We start from the raw sequence: 21,046 nt of genomic DNA on the forward strand, positions 1-21,046 counted from the left end.
CCGATGCTTCCTGCTATGCTGCTGCATCGAAAAAAAATCCAGCTAGGACTGAGAAACCTTTACTTCTTTTGCACATTGAGCTCTAAACATTCAGCGGTGGAGGCCGCCACGTTATTGTTTAGAACTTTTTCATAATGAGAGCTAAAAACAGTTTAAAAATACTTCTTATTGCAATGCCGCGAATCACGCGACCCAGCCTATTCCACGATTTTGCACTAAATCAGGAGGGAACTTTGTTGACCTAAAGTGCGGTGAGGCGAGAATCTTTTGCGAGGTGTTGCTGCTTGTGTCACTGATTTGTAGTTAAGATGCGAAGTACACAATTATTTGTGAATCTTAAATGCTGGAGACACTCGAGGGCGTTTGGGAGGCATTCGTCTGATTCGACGCCTTTCCGCAAACACTCTCCAGCGTCCTAGACAAGCAGAATTGCATATGCGTTGGCAGGAAGTAGCGTAGTCGTTAGCACGCTTGGCTGCGAAACGGAAGGATGGTGGTTCATCTCCAATCGTGCACGAAGGTTTTCTTCTTATCGAGTTGACGAGCGTAACGGACGGACGGACGCGAGCGTGAGCCATTACAGGCTTTCGCCTTAATAAGAACGCGGCACCTGTGAAGGATGGGGCATGTGCACACAATTTGCGTGAGAGAGCAGCATTTTTAATGACAAGAGTTTTCTTGTTCCTTTAGTGCTTTGTTTGCTTATATTTTGCCAGAGTGAAGCAAGCGCTCTACCAATATCTGAAATGCGTTCTACTGGCCGCCCAAGTCGGTCATCCTGTATGGAGTGCTGTACAGTCGCTCTTGTTACGGACTGATTTAGCGCGTTTTCGTGTGCTCGCTGAACCATTAAAAATAAATCTGGTGACGTTAGCTATGACCTTTTTTTTCTTTTTTATGCGAAGCACTCGAGAAGATAACGAAAGGTACGAGCGAGAAAATGTGCGAACGCAATGCGAAGTGCACAGAAGTACGAATATTTACGTTCATTATAGCAACAGCACCGCTCTGCGTAAGATTAGCAGTGTGCTTCAAATTTACAATAAAGATAAGGAGGAGCAATTAGATTTCAAGAACATGAAGCTAAAGACATCGAATGAGAAGAGTGCGGCCATCCCTAATTTTTAATTCCTTCGTATCTCTATTGTACGGCTGCTTACGCAGGCGTAAATGGGATAGACGGGTGAAAGAGAGGAATTCCCTGAGAGGTGCGCTTATTTGTATGCCCATGTTTGGGCGTAAATAGCACTTGCGCTGAACTTCTGGTTCCATTCTCTTAAGCACGGCGCGCGTCCAGCAAAATAACAAAATAAAACAGGTAACTAGCGGCTGCTGTTAAGCTGCCACCGTCTAAAGAAATGTAGGTACCAAATAAATCTTCAAAGCGCATAGCGGCAGAACCACCCCTTGCCACCTTCATTTTCCTTCCACTCTTGGGTAAGGCATGCTTTAAAATACTTCACCGATCAAGCCAAAGGTGCCATATGGGCGCACGAATTTCCTTTTTCTTTCACGAAGTATTTTTTTATAGATGTGATGTTACTGAGTTTTTTGCACAGACTTTGTAAAAAGTAAAGAAACAAAGAGGTTAATTTTCTGAACTCGTGTAGTGGGGCTGTTGTAGCGTTCAAGGAAGTTATAGATTTCGCCGGGATGTGAGGACAAGGGTTTCTCTTTCACCATGGGAATATTTTTAACGTCTGCTGTGCACAACGAGACACGCTGAACGGTTCAGAAGTAAATACCTTGGGTAGCATACTTTCAACAAAGGCTGTACATGACGGCATTGAGGGCTGCTATCAGGTTATGTATCAGAATAGTGTCACTCTTATTCCACATCGTAGCGGCAGCTGAATGAGCAGTTTCCAATTTGTAGGTCGTCCACTCTTTTCGCATGGGTGTCTCTTTCATTCAGGACATGAAATCCTGTCTCCTTTGTTTAATCGCACTTAAACAATCCAAGAAATACAGTAGCTATAAGGATCTCGACAACCCACACTTAAAGAAATAGCTATTTCCGTTACAAAAGAGCTACGAAATTGAGGTTTTAGGCTTAGGCTTTGTCATCTTTAAGTTTTTGTAATTCAGGCCAGTGACTCCAAACAGCCCTTATACGATTGCATCAACACGTGCCTCTACATTAAAATAGCGCAGATAAATTGTATCTCGTTTACTCGGCGAGGTACGATCACCTTCTAGACATGTGAAGCACGTTTTTGCGCAATAACTGCAGCTGCCAAAACAAATCGCATGGCAATTTCTCAGCTGAATGGCGCTAGCTGATTGCTCAAGTTACGAGGCGCTGACATATTCATCATGTTCTGATGAAGAAGGTGACATAGCTCTTGACGAATTGCAGGAAAAACGTCAGATGGCATTACTAAAATCCCTTCGCGTGCGCCGTATTCAGTGCTTCTGGAAATCGGTTTGGCATATTCAGGAGCAACTTTTTGCGGCAATGTAATTGCGTTGACAATTGTGCTTTCTTTTTAAACTCTTCACGGAATCGTAATTGTCACTCAGCGAAGAGGTCTAGAAGTATTTTCCATAGACACGTTACGGACTAGAGAACTGTGCTCATTGCTTGGGTGGAAAGAAGAATGAATAAAATGGCTCAGTTTCGTGTTAAAATAAACAAAATTCAAAAGTGTTCTAAAATAAACAAGAAGCTAGAAACGCCTAGTTGAATGCGATGTATGCTCATGCGAAGCGATACTTATGAAGAAACTTCGCAGTATAATTGCTCTACCCTCAGTACGACATAACGTGCTTGAAGCCATTCCACACGGCATCTGCGTCGTACATGCTTTGAATTCTCGCAGACGGCAGGACAACACAGGAAACAGGAAAGACAGTGGTAGAAAACTGCCTTCCTGCGAAAATGGGCGCTATCGCGATTAACCAGCGTTCCAGATTTTTAGTACAATCGCACTACTAAGCGCATTTTCTTATTTTGAGCAAACGTACTGCGTGTAGCAGCGCTATCGTCATCATCGGCGCTGTGGCGCCTCAGCTCGTGATACGCTGGCCTACTACTTGAGACAGCCACACGAGGAAATAAACTAATAGACAGCTGGTACTGGCCTGTTCCCCTCGTCCGCGACGCGCCCCGTTGAGCTGGTAAAAGACCCAGCCTCCGACTCGTTACAGTACATATGTAGTACGTCCCTAAAGCCTGTTTTGTGGCGGGCCGACCACCTGCCTACAGGGTTGTGGGCAACCTGCCAGAAGTGCACACATGGCAGACGTCACCACACCTGGGTGAAAGCCTTCAAGGTAAATGCCTTCAGAGTAAGGGCCTTTAGATCAAACGTCTTTGTAGTATATTCGTTTAGGTCATCGGCCTTTAAGGTGAATGCCTTGATAGAAAATGCCTGCCGGGGTAAAGGCCTTTTGGTAAAAGGCCTTCAGGCTTAATGCCTTCATCTCAAATGTATTTAGGACAAATGCCCTTAGTACGTAAGTATCTTAAGTGTCTGTCGTAACTAGTTCTACTGCACGATATGACGCGCTTAGCAATGCAATATCGCCTGTTATTTTTTTTTATTGCCGCATTGTGCGCTACATTATCCGAGGTACCCAAAGCGGTTGGCGGCAACTCATCGCTGCACGATGATAAACTGAAAACGTTGCTCGAAGAGTACCTCGAGCGGTAGGATTTACTACTCACAATGAGAGCGTAAGGAAAGTCTTGCAGATTTAGCACAAAATGATTCCCATAAAGCACTTTATTTCTGCTCAATAGTTCCATTGCGCTTCTGCCCGAGAAGAATTTAAAACGTTGCTTGCAGCTCGGCTTGCCACGCAGGTGTCAAACCGCGTTGTGACTACAGAAACTGCCGTGCACCTACAGATTCTATCGTATTCCTTCGCCTGTTATCGCAAAATTGCCCTTCACTCAGTGTTATGTTCTTGTGTCAGCCAAGAGGCTCCAATTTAGAAAGGGAGATAAAGGCCTCCGTGAGCCTTCAGGTCAACCTCAACCAAAATTTTCTGTACCGCTCTGGTACGAATTGTAGTGGGAATGTAACTCGTTAAAAGCTGCTCTTTTCACACGTAGTCTCTTATAGCCAGAAAGACACGACAACGCGGAAAAAAATGGCGAAAGTGTTTCCTTGTCTGTTTTATCAGACAAAACAAGACAACGGCCTCTTGTCTCGTGTGTTTATTTTTCGACTGCCGTGCCCTTGCGGCTGTTGCACAGCATACGTCAGTGAACCCACTTACTGTGTTCCAGCACCTTGTTTATTTTTTTCAAAACCTGATCCTATGCTAAAATTTCTGCTACAATTTTTTAAGGCTAATACGAGGCTGCCATTTGCAAAATCATATTTTTAAAGTTTATAAAATACTACCGCTCCATCACATGCGATTATTAAGGCAGAGAAAGACGGACAAATATTTTTTTTCGTGCTATTCCATCATTCAATGTGCTTCAGCGCTGTTACAACACTGCAATAGAACCGCTCAAAAAGGGAAATGAAACTTAAAGGCAAAGGCATTACGCTTCAATGAATATGATTAGAGTCAGTTGTCCAATCGCCCCGGCTTCTTATGACTTTTTCTGACACCTACAGTTACGTGCGATTAGCGCATCGGTGGTAGCATGCAGATGAATAATTCCGGTTTCTTACCAGTGTGATGGACACCCGGCAGTCTCCACTCATGGTAATGGACAGGAGTTTACAATCTGCAAGCAAGAAGCACAGAAGTAAGAAGGTTGATGGTCATCATTCCCCTAAAAATCTAAATATGCCGCTTTTCCAAAACTCCTGGCATGCAGAACTCTTTGGGATCAACATTAACCATGAGCCCTCCACCATAACATGCCTCACAGACCTAAGTGTACATTTGTAACATTAAAATATATAAACTAATTAACCTGCAGCGACATAATTCTCGTGAATGCGTACAGCTACCGTACCGAGACTGAACCCTATATCATTAATATTATTTTTGAAGCAGTTGCAGGAAAATGTAAGGGGCGTTAATATTAAAAGTGAGTAAATGAACTGCCTTTAGAAATAGCCATTGGGGAGACGTCGTAGACGTCGAAGCGACATACTATCGCCTGTACAGCTCTTCCCGAAAAAAAAGAATTTCTTTCGTGAGTAAGTTCTACCGCTGGACTAAAAGAGCCCATCAAAATTTCAATATCCCGCCCCAAGCATGACCATTAGCACATCTCCCACTCAACTTATATATCTCTTTGCCACCAGAAGGGCCCGATCTCTAGTCTGTAGTGCAATTACGCGAGTGAAGTTATGAATTTCATGCTACCGTGCCACAGTGCCGTCTCCTTTTCTTTCTTTTTAATTTCGTATTCCCCTTGCCCCACAAGGTTTTCGATCATTTCACATCGCAGTCAATCCTCAATTCACGAAAACAATTTTTTGCCATTGCAATCTCACTGCCGAAACCATCAGAACTGGAGGCCACGTTCGGAAGGCTCTGCCGTTCGCTTCTAGTAATCTGCAGCTTTAATCTGCTTGTTTTTTATGAATTGAGATACGCTAGAGTCAAGTTCGAGTGAAATCCTTGCCGATATGAATCCTTCATACGGCGAAGCCTCCAACGAGGCGCGAAATGAAGACAGATGTGAAAAACCTGCAATTTGTACTCTCGGTATTAACTCCTGATGTGCAGGCAAAAAGAACACATTTGAAATCAGTTTTAGCTGCCGTCATTAGGCGCTAGTCCCGGTCTGAAGTTTTTACGCAGAAAGCGGGATGCCTTCGTTGAAGAGCATATTCACCGAAGGATATATTTCCCGAGAAGTAAGTCGTCCAGTATTCAATCTGCCTTGATATCATAGGAGGTAGTGGCTGGCATTATCTCGGCATGGTTCACTAAGTTTTCATTAAAAGTTTGAAGTTAACACTGCTTCTACATGGACTTAGAATATAAAACAAGAGCCGGATCCATATTTTTTTAATTATCGTTCGGACTCTCAACCTACGAATTAGAAGGAATAATGTTGCTGTCCATTCCAAAGGATGGTTTCTTTTCTGAGCGCCGCATGCATGTAACTCGGTAATTTTTGAGGTGATTTGAATTCGCTTTTGCTCCACTGCACATGATCGGGCTCAAGAGAAATTGTTAATGCTCTATGCGTCAATATTCTTCATGAAGAAGTACTATGCTGGAGGACGTAACCAAGAAAAGACCCGACGTGGCCCGCCTCCCCCCCCCCCCCCTCCCTGAAACCGCGCCCAACCCCGTCACCCCAGCAGTGTTCTCGTAAGGCATGGGCCCTGCTACCCCCCTCCCTCTCCCTTGGCTGCCCTTATACAATTGCCTCGAGCCCCTCCCGAAAAAAAATTTCTGGCTACGTGCCTGGTGGAGCTACCAAAACGAATAAAAAACAAAATTTCCACGCCCATGCCTGTGTGTCTATATTCGGTAGGGTATGTATAGATGTAATTAATATTGGTGCCTTGCTCCCAACGCCAACGGCACAAGAATCCTTTGAATGCGAATTTTCGTTGGTTTTTGCATCTTAAAGCGAAATACCTATATTATGCTGAGCCCGCATATTTTGCTGGTGAACAGTTGGAACCTGCTGCCTGTCCTCACTAGACAGCCTCTTGTGTCCAATTCAGAGAATTAAAATAGGCAGCCGATTAAGGATATTTGCAGTAAGAAACAGCTGACAGCAATACAAAATACATGCAGAATTTTTATTGGCGAATGCAAAGACCTAGCTGATACTCAAGGACAGTTCCGGATTTCTTCGTTTACTGAAACAAAACGATGTTCCTTTTTGACTTAAGATGTGGATATTTTAAATAATACGGTTCATCAGATTGCACCTAAACTGAGAAACAGCAAAATAATGAGTAAAGAGGGGATAATGGTAAGCTTTTTAGCGCCACACTTGTAGGACAAATCTTCAACCCACTAACAAGATAAAATTTCGCCCCACTGGTAGGATAAATCCTGGCTTTCAACTATGTTCCCTTTAGCCACTTTAAATGCCCTATGGGAATGGCATTGTCCAGGGACATCTGTTTCGACAGCTCCGCAAACATTGCAGCTTACTCGTTCTACTTTACGCGCAGATCGAAAAGAAGTGGTAACGTTTTTCCAGTTAGTCATAAATGTTAGCAATGAAACTAGTGGGAAAGACATATCTGCTATATCGTCCTGTATTTGCCCTATAACAAACAAACAATCCATAATTGTTCAAAAACTTGTAGTTTATACATCACTGGTAGGTCACGAGAAAAAGAATCGTTCGTGTGGTTACTTTCTCGATGGTGTAAATGTGGATGCCGCGTGTTTATAATCCTTTAAGCGAAGCTGCCAGCGTGCAAACCTGCCGAATGCGAAAAAAATGGCTGATGCGTGGAAGTGCTTCATGCTTATTTTGCCGTTGCACTCACAGAGAAAAATGCACTCCGGCAAGTTTCCATATACTTTCATTAACTCAGTTCCCTTAGCCAGGAACAATCTAGTGGAACAATCTAGTGAAATTACGAAAACTAATATGCGGTGGTCCCAACTGTATGCCTCAAACAATTTATTAGCTCTACTTGGAAGGCGTAGCCATGATTAAACAAATTTTCGTGGATTTTCACCTTTTTTTCTGGAACTAGCGTTCTGAAGCCTGGCCTTTTGGTAGAACATCCGCCTCGTATTCGGGGAGGTGCTGAGTTTGATCCCCAGTATCGCCGCGGACTCACCGGTTTTCTAATGGGTACAAGGTTTCCCCGGCCTGGTGCTCGGCTCTTCTGGGATGAGATGCTTGGGAAAAGGGTCTTGGACCAAACTGCTGCCTTGACGGATCAGAGACAAGTTCCGCCTTCAAACAACCCTAAATCCGCCTCGTGCGGATTTAGGGCTGCTTGAAGCCCATCTGCTTGAAGCCCATCTTGTGGCCCTTAATCAATTTGCCTGTATGGTCTACTCAACGTTTCTTCCAAGCCCACATGGACGAGATTTGAAAACGCAGGCTCCTTTGCCAATCCATACAACCCTTAGCAAGCCGAGCACCAGGCCGGGGCAAATCTTGTACCCATTTTGAGGAAACCGGTGGGTAACCGGCCGGTAGCGCAAGTCGAACCCACCACCTCCCGAAACCGAGGTGGGTGCTCTAGCACGAGGCCACGGCTAAGTTAACAATTCCACAAGAAAGTTAACCATTCCACAAAATGGATAACTTCCTCCTTTCCTCCATTGAAAGGCTAAAACTACGAAAGACCCTAAACATCAAATTTTTCAGTGCAATGAGTGGGCAAGTAGGTACTTTTGCATAAAGTTCAATGTGAAAGCCTAACATGGCAGAATAAGAACTTCATCTTTAAGAATTGGCAGTTGGCTGATGACTATTTTTCTTTCTGTATTCTTGGGACAAGTTTTACAATTATTGACTCCTGCAAGCATATTTACCGATCCACGATAACGGCTTGCAAAGAAGCCTTTTCTATTCCGGGACAATACTCATAATGCAGAGAATATCACTGTATTCTTGAACACAATGCATTCCTGATATATTTTTTTTGTATTTGCGCACACTTATCAAAAGTTGCTGCTTCACATTCCCACTGGCTACTTCTTTCAAGCAGGAGAGAAAACACAGAAACGTTGGCAACATAATAAGAACCACAATGTGCCAAAGACAGCAGATGAAAAAAAAAACTCTATACAGCAGCACGTGAAAAATAATAACAGGGAGTATGAAACAAAGAACACTAAGCAGTGTAGTGGGCAGCATCCAGTAAGAGAGAAAGCAAAATTAACAGAGACACCTAATTTAAATATGTGCAAGCGATGCGATATCATTAGTATTTCATGATGCATTTTCTGGACGTTAAATCTCTACTAGTCTGGTGACGCCACGTCTGGTCTAGTGACGCCACGTCTGGTCTGGTGGCGTCACTTCCCCCTAACTAATAGCCGAATTTCATGATCGACGACACAGTTCTTTCATGAAGAGGTTTTTAATATAATCGCATAATATATCAATTCTACTTAATCAGGAAATCTGCTAAAAAATATAGGTATAACCAAGGTGTGCATAATCAAAAGTGCCGAAACATGGCAGAAGCATAACCGGCAAATATGTCGTATGCAAAACAAGATGACCCTACTGGAAATGTTTATTTCGTATATTCGATCGTTGTATTCCAGTCAGTCTTACTCTCTCCTCTCCCGACTTAGTTTTTGCAGTTTTGAAGAGTGTTCTCCAGACGCAGTCTTCTAACGCTGTAGTTTTCCCACTGGGTCACCTCTTGGAGTGCCGGCGCATGTATTGGATGTGATCGCTTCCTTTCACTCCACGCAACAGGGTATGTCATGAATCAACTGGATATACGAAACTGCGCAGCAACCCCAGAGTGCGTTACATAACGTGGGCCCCACAGATACCACGGCAGCGCAGCGATGACCAATGCGCAACTCGAACCTGGCCATTATCTAGACAAGCAACCTTATCGCTTCGGCGTGTGCAACGTGCGTTTACACAACGAGGTGAAAAGAGGACAAAGCAAGGTTCGCTATAGAGAAAGAATCAAAAGAGCCAGTCATCTTGCTGTTTGAACAAAAAAGGGGGGAAGAACCGAGTTAAATGTGCATTGTGAACAAAAGCAGAACATGAGCCTCTGATGAGAACCTGCTTTTGGAGGAGTTACCTAATTCCTCACCGCTGTTATCTGGTGTGCTATACCGAAGTAACCGGAGCCGATTCCGTTAGATTGCTGCATTGCATGGTGCTGCAGGCTAGTAAACGCTACGAGTGTGATTTCTTCCAGACTCTAATGGTCCAGAAGCTCTGGCGATGAGCACTGGATAGCGTATTGAGCAAAAATGAAACGACTTTTTTGCTATGTTATGCACAACTTTCTTGTAATCAGTCTGTAACTATTCTTGGTTATACGGATAGTTTTACCATTCAACTGCTACCACTAACGGTACGATCACAGGCCTCTCAGTTTTCCAGACACGTTATTTTAAACTAATTATCAGCACGCGCCTCCTGTACCTTTCAACCAAACATGTACGTCTTCAAATAATGGGCGTGGTGTCTAAGAGCGGTATATCCTCGCCAGCACTTAAGCACACGAGCGCAGCCTATTCGGCACAGCAGAGAGAGTAAGAGGTCAAGTGTGTTGCCACCTCGTTCGTCTTCACGCGTGAAAACGGTTCTCTCACGTGCCTTTCTCTGACCGAAACCACCGAGCGAAAAGAACAAAGACAACAAGGTCAGATAACAGTCCTTATTCAACGCCTTTCTGTAGGCCGCATTGTTCCTTGAGTGTCTTTTCTGGAGCAACACCGTCCATGTCAAAATGGCTTCCTGTGCAAGCTTCGATACCGTCGCTGCTCATCTAACTGCAAATGCCACGCATGTACGGTCTTTGTCAAAAGTAAGCGGGAAACGGTGGTTTGGTTCTTGGCCGCATAGCGAAACACATATGGCGGCCCTTAAGCTCTGAATCCGTGTACAGTAAGGTGAACCCTTGTCCTCACGTTTCGACACCTTTCAGTCCTTAGGGGTGCAGTAAAGGCTCCATTACAAGGTTAAGAAGCAAAAACCTATTTCTCGTTTACTTTTGCAAAGAGGGTTACATTGTGATGAGCAAGAAAAAGACATTTCACCAACCGACATATCTTTTTTGCTTGTCGCGTGCCAGTTGTGTTGGACTGGACAGAGCGGAATGAAGACGAATGAAGTAAGATGCTGTAGAGTTTGATACCGAATATGAATAGTCGACATGCGCTTCTGGATTTTTGGAGTAGTGGCACTTGGCGCGGCTGCTGGAAAGAACCGGGCACTTTCGCACCCTTATGTAGGTTTTGAGCAACGTAGAGGGCGTTATGTTTGATCGAAATTGTGCCTGCTCCAACGAGATCCCTGCGCAAGATGCAGGTTTTCATTTTAATTGTGTGTAATTGGGCATATTATTAGGGGTGTTTTAGGTCAAAATCATGGCAGAGAGACGTCCAAAAATGAAATCGTGGTCGCCAGGATAATTCTCGGGAAGGCCAGAAGAACACAAGCGGAGAACCGCATGGTCCTTCCATTGTTGCCTAAAAAGAGCATGCGACAGAGAAGTTATAATTTTGAGACTTATAATGTATTACAGGAGTATGCAGGGGAAGTGGGCCTATTATTTAAGAGAATAGTATACACACGTAAAGGAGAGCATGGTGGCAACTGTGCTACACTGTATTCCCGCTGCAAATTTAGTCCGCTGAAAGTACAGTCGAATTGCAGTGGATGTACAGTGGCGCAGCACATTATTATAGGGGATACGCCACTAGTCTACTAGAATTCATGATGCACTTCTTTGCAGCTTGAATAACCTAAAATATAACTCACATAAAGACGACTAAAAGAAATATTTTCATCTTCCTACGTATTCTCACCACATTTTATAATAAATATAACGGCTTTCTTAGCATGCCAAAATCCATAGTGACTACGGCACATATCTTACTCAAGGAATCTGGCACTCGGTGAATGCAAAGCCTGATTTATCGCTGTATATTCTGCCGCGGGAAAGTGAGCCGTGATTTACACGCTGCAGGGAACTTAAAGAGAACGTCTTGCAGCAAAATTTCGAGGGCTTGTCGTGTTTGCTGTCCTACCGGTGAAGTAAAGCTGGCGGCAAATCTTGCACTGCTCTAGTTTATTTCATTTAAAAAGGTTCCTAAAATATATTTCAGAGAGCGCGCTGCAACGCAACCTCTTTTTATGGCTATCGAACGCCTGAAATACAAGGAAGGGGCTCAAGGTATGCCGGACGATAAACGTTACCTGTCAGTAGGAACGACGTGTCGAGTTTCGTTTTCGCTTCTGGCTAATACGTGACCAGCCCGTTCCATTATCTTCCAGGAAGACGGGTCCTTTCGAGATACCCCCGCCTCATAACACTTTGGCGCCAAGCCGGCTGACCTTTTACTTAAATATACGGGCTGCTCGCTTCCGATCGGCGTATGTGAGTCCACATAGGCATTAAAGAGGGCTGTCTCAAACGGGCTGACTGCCAACCTATCTGCGCGAATGTGCTGCCTATAAATTTGGATGCCGACTGAGGGGCAATCCCGGCGTGCTTCGGTGTTGAATGTGAAATGAGGATATTACGACGATTTCATTACCGGCATGTTATATTCTGCAAAGGCGAGGACATTCATGTTAAGGAAAGTCTACTCAGCGAGATAACCTATAGTGCACCCTTGTGGAATGAGAAAATTAGACCGCTTGGACTACCAATCAAGTTTCTATTTCAACCCTCTTGTGCTAACTGCGAGTGCTTTGCATGAGATGTAATTGGATAACTTCTGAAAGGATCGTATTTTAGCTTTTGCCACCAATTTCGCGAAATTAAAAGTAAATAATAAATTTCGTACTAACGCGCAGTTAGCAAAACATTAAATATATTTACTATTTTCTCTTCTATGCCGCTCAGTTTTCTGCTGAAGGTGGCAACATCGCGTAGACCTCGGCTTCACGCATACCTCACCAGAGAAGTGGCTGTCATCATTTATATGTCATCAAGTGGTAAGGCGTTTTTCGATTTTCAAATGCATCATTACTTTTGGACAGTAAAGAGCTCATGCCGTGAACTTCCTTGTTTATTCTACGATAGTTACAATAAGTTTGTTTTCCTGGGATTACGCTCTCACTGATTTATGTATTCTAATGTTATTTTATATCATACAAATGGGTTTATTTTTGCTTAATTTCTTGCAAGAACATTTTGTTTTCCTGCCCATGTGACCACCGCCTAGCTGGGTCAGCACCAATCAAGCATGCACGCCGTTTTGTGCAAGTTTTTTTTAATATTTACTCAACGAATCAACCATTTAATCAAGTATTACTTAATATATGCTGTTCTTGGAGCGCTCTGACATGCAGCAAGTCGCAAAAAAGCAGGTCGGTTGCTCACTCAGCGAGCAATTTTAGGCTGTTGTGAAAGCTTGAGCGATATGCATACGTGTGTAGTGTATGAGGGATCTGATATGCTTGCGCGGTCTCCTTAAGCATCTAGATTCAAAATTGAGCGCCTAATTAGATGAAAGAAAGGTGCGTGGTAAGTTCGACTGTAGTTTCACTGGCCTGATTTTTGGAAACTTCATCCTCAATTTTACTCTCTGATAAGAAAATCTTGCAAAATTTTCTTCTAAAAGGAACTGAGAAAGTTTTAGACCTTCGAATAGAGTTTCACTCAATTTGTGCCAGTGAAGTAAAATAATTGTACAGATCCTAAACACGCATCAAATAAGGCTGTAAATACCAGCACCAGATTAACCTGTCGCGCACATTGAAATCAAAACACGAGCCAGTTCTCCTGCAACAGTAAACTGGGTTACATTACCATGCAGCCAAACTGAACAACACTGTGCTCGCATGACAGTGCTTGACTGTTCAAGTTCTGTGCACTTTTCACGTAGAGTCGTGCACTCTTAGTGCGAACACGCTAGTGCATGGCCGCGCTCTACGAAAAGCTAACGACATCCGACACGGCCGCTTATCGTAGCAAGGAGGAGGAGGAGGAGGAGGAGGAAAGACAGGGAGGATAACCAGAAAAATAGCCGGTTTGCTACCCTGCACAGGGGGAAAGGGGTGAAGGGAGAAAAACGTGAAGGAGAAAAGACAGTTGCAGGAAATTAGTCACTATGCAAAGTCGCAGCGTTCAGTATAGTCACAGCCTATCGTGCAGGCCAGAAGTACTCAAAAGCAGAGCAGTGCCTTGGAGGCCTTCACCGCCGACGACCGCCGCGGCCAGTGGCCGAGAATCTTCGTTTCCGTCAGTGGGCGCAGGTCGAGATGCTCCAGTGCACGGCAGAGAGACTGTCTTTCGGCGCTGCAGAAAGTGGCGCAGCTAGAGATGACCCTGGAGGCAGTGCTCAGCGTCACCTGCCACTTCGCTTCCATGCGCGCCGCGTCGGACGCAGTGGCCCTCCGAAGAGCGGGGCCTTGCACTCGCGTGTTCGCACTAAGGGTGGGCGACCCTGTGCATCTTTGTTCGGGTGTGGGATTACGAGCTCGTATGGAGGGCGCTTCACGTAACTCGAACCAAGGCTTAAACGAAGTGGTGCGCTGCATAGTGGTAAAACCGAAGCCATAATTTTGCTTTTATCTGGTGCAACTAAGGGTATTTTTTTTACTTCCGCTAAGCTATTCAAAAAGGCAACATTGCGCACTCAAATTTTGCAATCTTTATTTTACGCAGAAGAGAGTATCATTCTGATGCATACGGTGCTCGGAAAGAGCGGATTCTGTTTCAGCGTACCTCCTCCGCATATGAAGAAAGCCCGTGCAATATTTAAAAGAATACAAAACAGCGTCACTGCGCTCTTGCGCTTGCCTGTTGTGGCGCTCGCAAAGAGGCCTTGAAGAATAGAAGCGCGCGCGCTGACCGTGGCAAATTGAGTGTGCCTCCGCTCAATTCATCGAGCTGCATGAAGATAGAAAAAAATATTCTGGAGTATCTCTTCAACAACGAGCCTTCATTGCTTTCCCTTCCTTTTTTATTTTGGCAATGCGATGAGTGAACTAAAGCTTCATCGCAGTTGCTTTTCGGAGGCCTTCAAATCGCTTATTGGAGACGGGGACGCGCGCTTTTCATGTTACGGAAGAGGGTGCTCAAGCACTTTCACTCCAGCGTTGACAGCGGCGTCAGACGCGCTGAGCGGGCGCCATTCATTCGTTGAACACACAGTTGAGAGCGCTAGAGTAATTCAACGGAAGAGCGCAGCCATGTATTTTCTTTTATATTTCACGCGTTTTATTTTATCTCCGAAAAAGAAGCACGTAGCAGATGATCATAATAATCAGATGCGGCTGCCTTATCGCCGCAAATTTCCCTACTCTCATCTTCCTACTTGACTCTCTGTCGACCCTGTTACGCTCTTTCTGCTCTAGGAAGCCGGCCTTTTACTATAAGGGACCATCGCTTATCTTGCCTTCGGATCACATGCCCTGCACATGCCGATTTCTTCTTCTCGATTTCAACTACAACAGAATTAACTCGCGTCTGTTTTCTGATTCATTCTGTTCTCCTCCTGTCCCTAAACGCAACACTTACAATTGCCCTTTCCTAGCCTGCTGCGCGGTAATCAACTGAATTTCGAGGCTTTTCATTAGCGTCCAAGTTTCTGCCTCGTGGATGAGTACTGGTAACATACAACTCTTGTATACGTTCGGTTTAACATATACTCGTAAGCTTCTATTCATGATCTCAGAGAGCCTGCCGAATTCACTCCCCTCCCGTTTCATGCAGCTATAATATCACTTTCCTGGTCCTCTTGAGCGGTTAATACCTGCCTCAAATAGATCTCTTCTCTGAGAAGTTATAAAGATTCGCTTCTTATACTTAACTCTTGCTATTATTGATTTTATATTAATTTTTTTATTATTTTTATTTTTATATATTTAGAGATTATTTTTGTATATTATATTTTTTAAGGTAAGCTTTAGACCCTCACTGCTACTTAACCTGTCTAGGTCATCCATAATGTTTTGCAATTTGTTCCCTTAGTTAGCAAGGCAATGTCATCGGCAAATCGAAAAATTCCCCCCCCCCCCCCCGCCCCCAATGTATTCTCTATTAACTTTCATCTCCAACTCTACCTAACCCTAGTCCAGTTCACTGAATACCTCTTGTAAGCAAGGCGTGTATAGTGGTGGAAACATTGCGTCCGCCTGCCTTACGACTTCCCTGAGTGGGATTCTGAGATTTTCTCTGTGCTTACCTGTGGGAAGTGTGCAGTCGCTAGACATTATTTTTAATATCTCTACATATGCCACTCCTGAGCCGCATTCAATTCATGCTGAGTCAGTTGCTGTCTACTAATCTCTGTAGCATATATAGAGGATCATTTTTTAAACTTTACAGATTTTTATCTCAGAAACCGTGAGAGATACGTTAGTGCGGTCTGTGCTCATGGATTGTACAGCAAAGCGGACATTACGTGCGTGACATAACTCAACTTAAGTTCATTATTAACCGAAATGAACTATTATATTTTTCCAATTTTTAGATTTTGGGAGTAAATAATATATATAGATATTGAAGGCCGAAAGCATACCAGAAGAAGATCCCAGTTTTTAATAGCGATCGGAGGCAGCGTGAACAAACGAGAACGAACACGAGCTGCAAACAGGTTTGGCACCCAAAGGCAGTTCCGTCAAATTTTTGTGTTGGATCTGGAGTTTTCGCTTTTTTTTGCACCGCCATGTAAACAGACCTAGCTCAGACCAAGGCTCTAGTTCAGTTTTATATTTTCTGATTCTGCACTGTGGTGTTAAATATCGGTCGTTAATAATGTGCTTTCCAAACCTCGTTGAGTTGGCTTTCTAACATCGCGCCTTTATAAACAGGCGCTTTATAAACAGGCGCTTCTGGGCGTAGTAACGCCGCCAAAGTCATGTTCACTTTCAGATCACAAAATGAACAAAGTGCGTCTGTACCTGTTGCATAATAAACACGAAAAGCTCCATTTAGTAAGTGGACAATGCATGACAGCCAGTCTAACGGGCTTTCATGTCGCTGGGTACCCACCGGTGATACAATGGGTACAAGCTTTCCCCTGGCCTGGTGCTCGGCTAGTAAGCGGTGAAATGCTTGGAAAATGTGTCTTTGACCTCACCTTGAGTAATCGCAAAATAGCTTGTGCCATGGTGCTCTTTGGCCATACACGCCCTTTCGCCATAAAAATCCATAATCATCAATTTGTAAATATAACCTTGCGTCCTGAAATAAAAATAAAAGGTTTGTTACTAAATTATATTCATTTATTTGTCCTTTAGTTTCTCTCCATCACATCTATAATGTCTCTTAAGCTGTGCAATTTCCCTAAAAAGACCGTACCGATGCACATTTGTCTGTCTCCAAATTAAAATCTATAAAGCATAAAAATGCCACCTATTATACCGGTTGATCATATCCTACACAATTCTCTGTTACCTATCTGAGGATATCAATAAGATCTATCGTCGAGTAAGTTTTCCGAGTCAAGTTTGTTCTTTCGTTCATTGAAATCTAAGGCGGCTGTAATTCTGCTGACGATTAGCTTTATAAATTCCTTTTAAGCGACGGTAGTAAGATGATCGGTATGTTGTTTTTCATGTACTTGATGTTCCCTTGTTAGAGTTCATCCATGAATCTGGTACGTGAGAGGTCATGATGCATTGTGTCTACATATAGGCACGTTCTTGAATCTTAATTTTTCCGCCTACCTTCAACAGATCTGGTGGTCCCTGATCCTCTCCTGGGCATGCTTTCCTTCTTTTTATTACTTATAGAGCTTTCATCCTCCTTTGTTACCCGAAGGCTATCGAACTTTTTCATATCACTGCCGCTTTCATTAGCGTCCACATCATTTTTGATCTGGGTACAGCTCCTCAGCGACATTAACTATCTTAATCATATTGATATTGGTGTTGCTATTGTGAACAAAAAACTTAAATGCTGTTTTTAAACACGCTCTACAGCCTAACGAGACACGCTGAGGGCTAGAATTCCTATCGCAATTTTACAAAATTACTCTTAACCAAATAACTAATTATACAAAATTTTTAAAAATCTTCAAAGTTGTGCCTCAAGACAGGAAAATATTTTCCTTGGTTTCACCCATCCACGTTGCGCCACTTTTTTTTCATAACTTTGGCTCATGTTACATGAAACGCAATGTACATGTAGAGCGCCGCTATCTTCACTAAAAATAACTCTCATGCAGTGCACGCCAGTATAAAAAAAGCAGTCACACAGACCCACATTCCGAGATTATGAGCAGCACCGGCAAACTTTGCGGGACAGGGAGGAATAAACGTTTTGGTCCAACCTCCTCTGCTGTACACACTTCCGCGAGCACCACATGGCCTTGGACGTCGACACCTGAGCGATCGTTTGCTTGCAAACAGCGGGCGCTCCATAAAAACGAATTACGCAGGCACAAATCGTTGCTTTCCGTGATGGTTGCAGCAATCGCGTGAAAAAAAAAAATCAAAAACGTATTCCGGGTCAGCGCAGCGCGTGGCCGGGAAGGCGACCAAGAATAAGTTGCACTCAAGGACACGCGCGCCGCAGGAAGGCAAACAGCGAATGCCCCTTGGAGAACTCAAGCCCCCATCACGGGCAGGCCAGAGTAAACAATCCGAGCAACGAGGCTGCGAGAGCTGCGTCTAGTGGAACAACACCAGCGGAGGGTCTGTTTGTTTTCGCCTGCAGGAAAGCGCGATTTGTCGCTTACGGTTCAAGCACACCGTGGAACGGGCCTGCCTCTTGTTGCAAATAGCTATCTGCTTTCTTTTTTTTCTGCTGTTTATTTGCTCTAATTTCTGTACACAGCAGAGAGCAGAGGGGACCCGAGGGCATACAGGGTGGGTCTTTCGCTTCAAGTGGTTACAGATTGATCGACGACAGAAAGATGATCCGACGAGTAACGAAGGCGGATTGTGGATGAACCTTTTAACGCAATTCAGTCGTTTCCTCGGCAAAGAAAATGTCCGTGGGAAATTTCTGCCCTTCTTTCATGTACTTTATCCACTGTCCATTGAAATATTGAAGGACGCTGGAGCAATAGTGTATATTACCGAGAACAATATGAACAATTAAAAAAAGGCACCTTAAGCCGCGGTTATGATGGCCGTAAACAGGAAGGGTGAGGGTTCGGGCTAGTGGGTAGTCAACATGAGGATTATAGCGCACACAATTGAGGGGACACAACACGAGCGCTAATGCGCTCGTGTTGTGTCCCCTCAATTGTATGCGCTATGGATCCTCATGTGGTAAACTGGAAGCTGACTACTTGAAGAAATGAAAAGGAGCAGGAAATAAATGAAAGTGTAAGACAGAGCAAGTAATCCACTGCTCTCAATACACACATAAGCGCACGCACGCGTACGTACGCACACGAGCACACGCACAAACTTACACATCGCGTGGGCACACATGCACGCAATGATTCCTAAATTCTATTAATTTTGCAAACCTACACGCACAAAAAAGTTAATTGGCGGAAGCAAACTGGTATTGACATAGTACATCATGTTGCATTAATGCAAGTCTGCTTATTCAATGAAGACGTTTTGTACCAGAGACAGTCACCTAGCTTACTTCATCAAGGAAAATGGTCTGATTTCGAAGGAAACAATACGAATGCTAAAGGGACAAAGTATGCAGAAAATAGAGAATGAACATGGGTAATTCCTTTTGAGGCCCTCAGTTTTTACCACTCTAACCTCAAATAATACTCTATGATGACAGCCGGCAGACTTGTCTGAAATAAGCGACTTGTTCTACGGATTATTTTCCGTGCGCTTACAGATGGCGGCGCCATCTTGGAGTTGCCCAAAACAGCTCTTCGCACATGTCGACAATATCTTGTGAAAATTGTTTTTTTTTTATCTGTTAATTTATCACTCGAACCGTTACATATATTAATTATTTAATGCGTCAGTTTCACTGATTCTGTTGCGAGGTTGATGTGCGTTTGTCAATAATCTCGAAGTTTGCAACTTGAACAAAGTTTGTTACTGACCACAGCCGTCAGAGCATTTGCTAACCACCCGAATTTTGGCGAACACGTAAAGCCGTGGTACATGTACTGTAAGGAAGTTTCGCAACAGGTAATATCAAAATGCTCAGAGAGTAACCAGTTATGCTGATGTTCCCAGCAAATATCTGGCTTACACAGAATTTGGAAGTATTAAAAAACCGCCTTTGATACCGTGGGTCCTGTCCTTCGGAAGTACTGAACAGAGGCTATCGCTTACCGAGTTGAAAAGCCTCCTACTAATCAGTGACATATTATTGTAAGACGCTTTATCAGTAGCCACATTGTCGTTTCCCAACACCCCATGCGAACACCCCGAAACCCTAAACTGCTTTTTGCACCCGGTTGCTCCGTCATATGAAGAGAGAAAATATACTGCGCTGTGTCCATGGCGCCAGCGCTAGCATAGCGGCATAACACGTTACAGGCACCGCACTCACTGCCCACAGTTACATAAACAAACGTTGGCATCGGCCTTTTGCCGCAACCCAGTTTTTCCTGAAATTCACGTGCCACAATGGTAAACGGCTCGTATATATTTGGAGGCTCGGAATATTTGGACACGTGTCTAACGGAAAGGTTTATTCTAAGGAAGCGCGCTCGTAACAGTCTCTTAGCAAGCAGGCTGTTCTAGACACCCCCGTGCCACCTGCCTCTTCAGCCTAACTATTGGCTGCTTTCTTATGCGCGTCATAATTGTCTGTGTACACGGGTATTTGGGAAAGCTAAATCTTAAGCATTGCTGTCTCTTAAATCATGTTTACAGGTAACTTACCGATACGATCAAAGTACTTAGTAAGCCAATCAGCCACTTGGCCTTAGAAAGCTGTTCTTTTCTATCTCACATCCGAATGTTGTTTTTCCCTGTATGGCATTGAATACATGTGGAATCAATCAGGTGAATAGCCTTGCGTCGAAGCCGCTAAAAGGCTTACGCGCTTCGGAACTGTTCAAATACTCCGTCACGTAGCAAATGTGCCGCGCGTGCAAAGTGAAAACACTTTGCAGCTGGTTTTCGATGATAACCTTTAATACTTCGATGACTGAGCACAGGTATTAAGTTACTAGACAGCAGGAAAGCCATATTCACACTGATATAGATACATTTTGAGTAGGCTAATCCACAGCCATCCTTCTTTATTGAGGGCGAAAAAAAAAATCTAACATGCATCCTGCTGCATATCGTCTCCATCGCTAAGTGTTCGATTAAGTCATTATTCAGCACGGAGGCCTGAAACCTCTTTCCAATCCTTTAGATGACACGCCGATGCCGTATTCCTAAGCTAGAGCTGAGCCCCAATGTTTTCAATGTTTTGCATATGGGTATCGTAAGCGCTGCTGTATTTCTAGTTTATTTTTCTCCAAGCACTTCTCTAGCATAAGAACTTGCAGGAAGATGCCTATTAAACTGCAAAAAACCTTCCATCGTTTTTTTGCTCCCCCCCTTAACGTACCCCCATACACCTTCCTATTTGACGCTGCCCCTCCTTTAGAGCTAAAATATCAAAAAGTTATATCGAAGCGATCTGAAGAAGAAAGA

General features: G+C 43.9%; 1 protein-coding gene across 5 annotated transcripts in view; it reads right to left on the minus strand.

The window, feature by feature from the left end:
• Positions 1-21,046, minus strand: part of LOC144124882 (calcitonin gene-related peptide type 1 receptor-like) — a 91,007-nt gene that overhangs the window by 18,983 nt on the left and 50,978 nt on the right. For all 5 annotated transcript variants that reach the window (XM_077657817.1, XM_077657818.1, XM_077657819.1 and 2 more), the window contains one exon: positions 4,635-4,690. In XM_077657817.1, the coding sequence (XP_077513943.1) occupies positions 4,635-4,667 (33 nt within the window). In that variant the 5' untranslated portion in view covers positions 4,668-4,690. The remainder of the gene's footprint in view (positions 1-4,634; positions 4,691-21,046) is intronic.

This window comes from Amblyomma americanum, chromosome 3 (genome assembly GCF_052857255.1).
Source record: "Amblyomma americanum isolate KBUSLIRL-KWMA chromosome 3, ASM5285725v1, whole genome shotgun sequence".
In the NCBI taxonomy this organism is placed as follows: domain Eukaryota; kingdom Metazoa; phylum Arthropoda; class Arachnida; order Ixodida; family Ixodidae; genus Amblyomma; species Amblyomma americanum.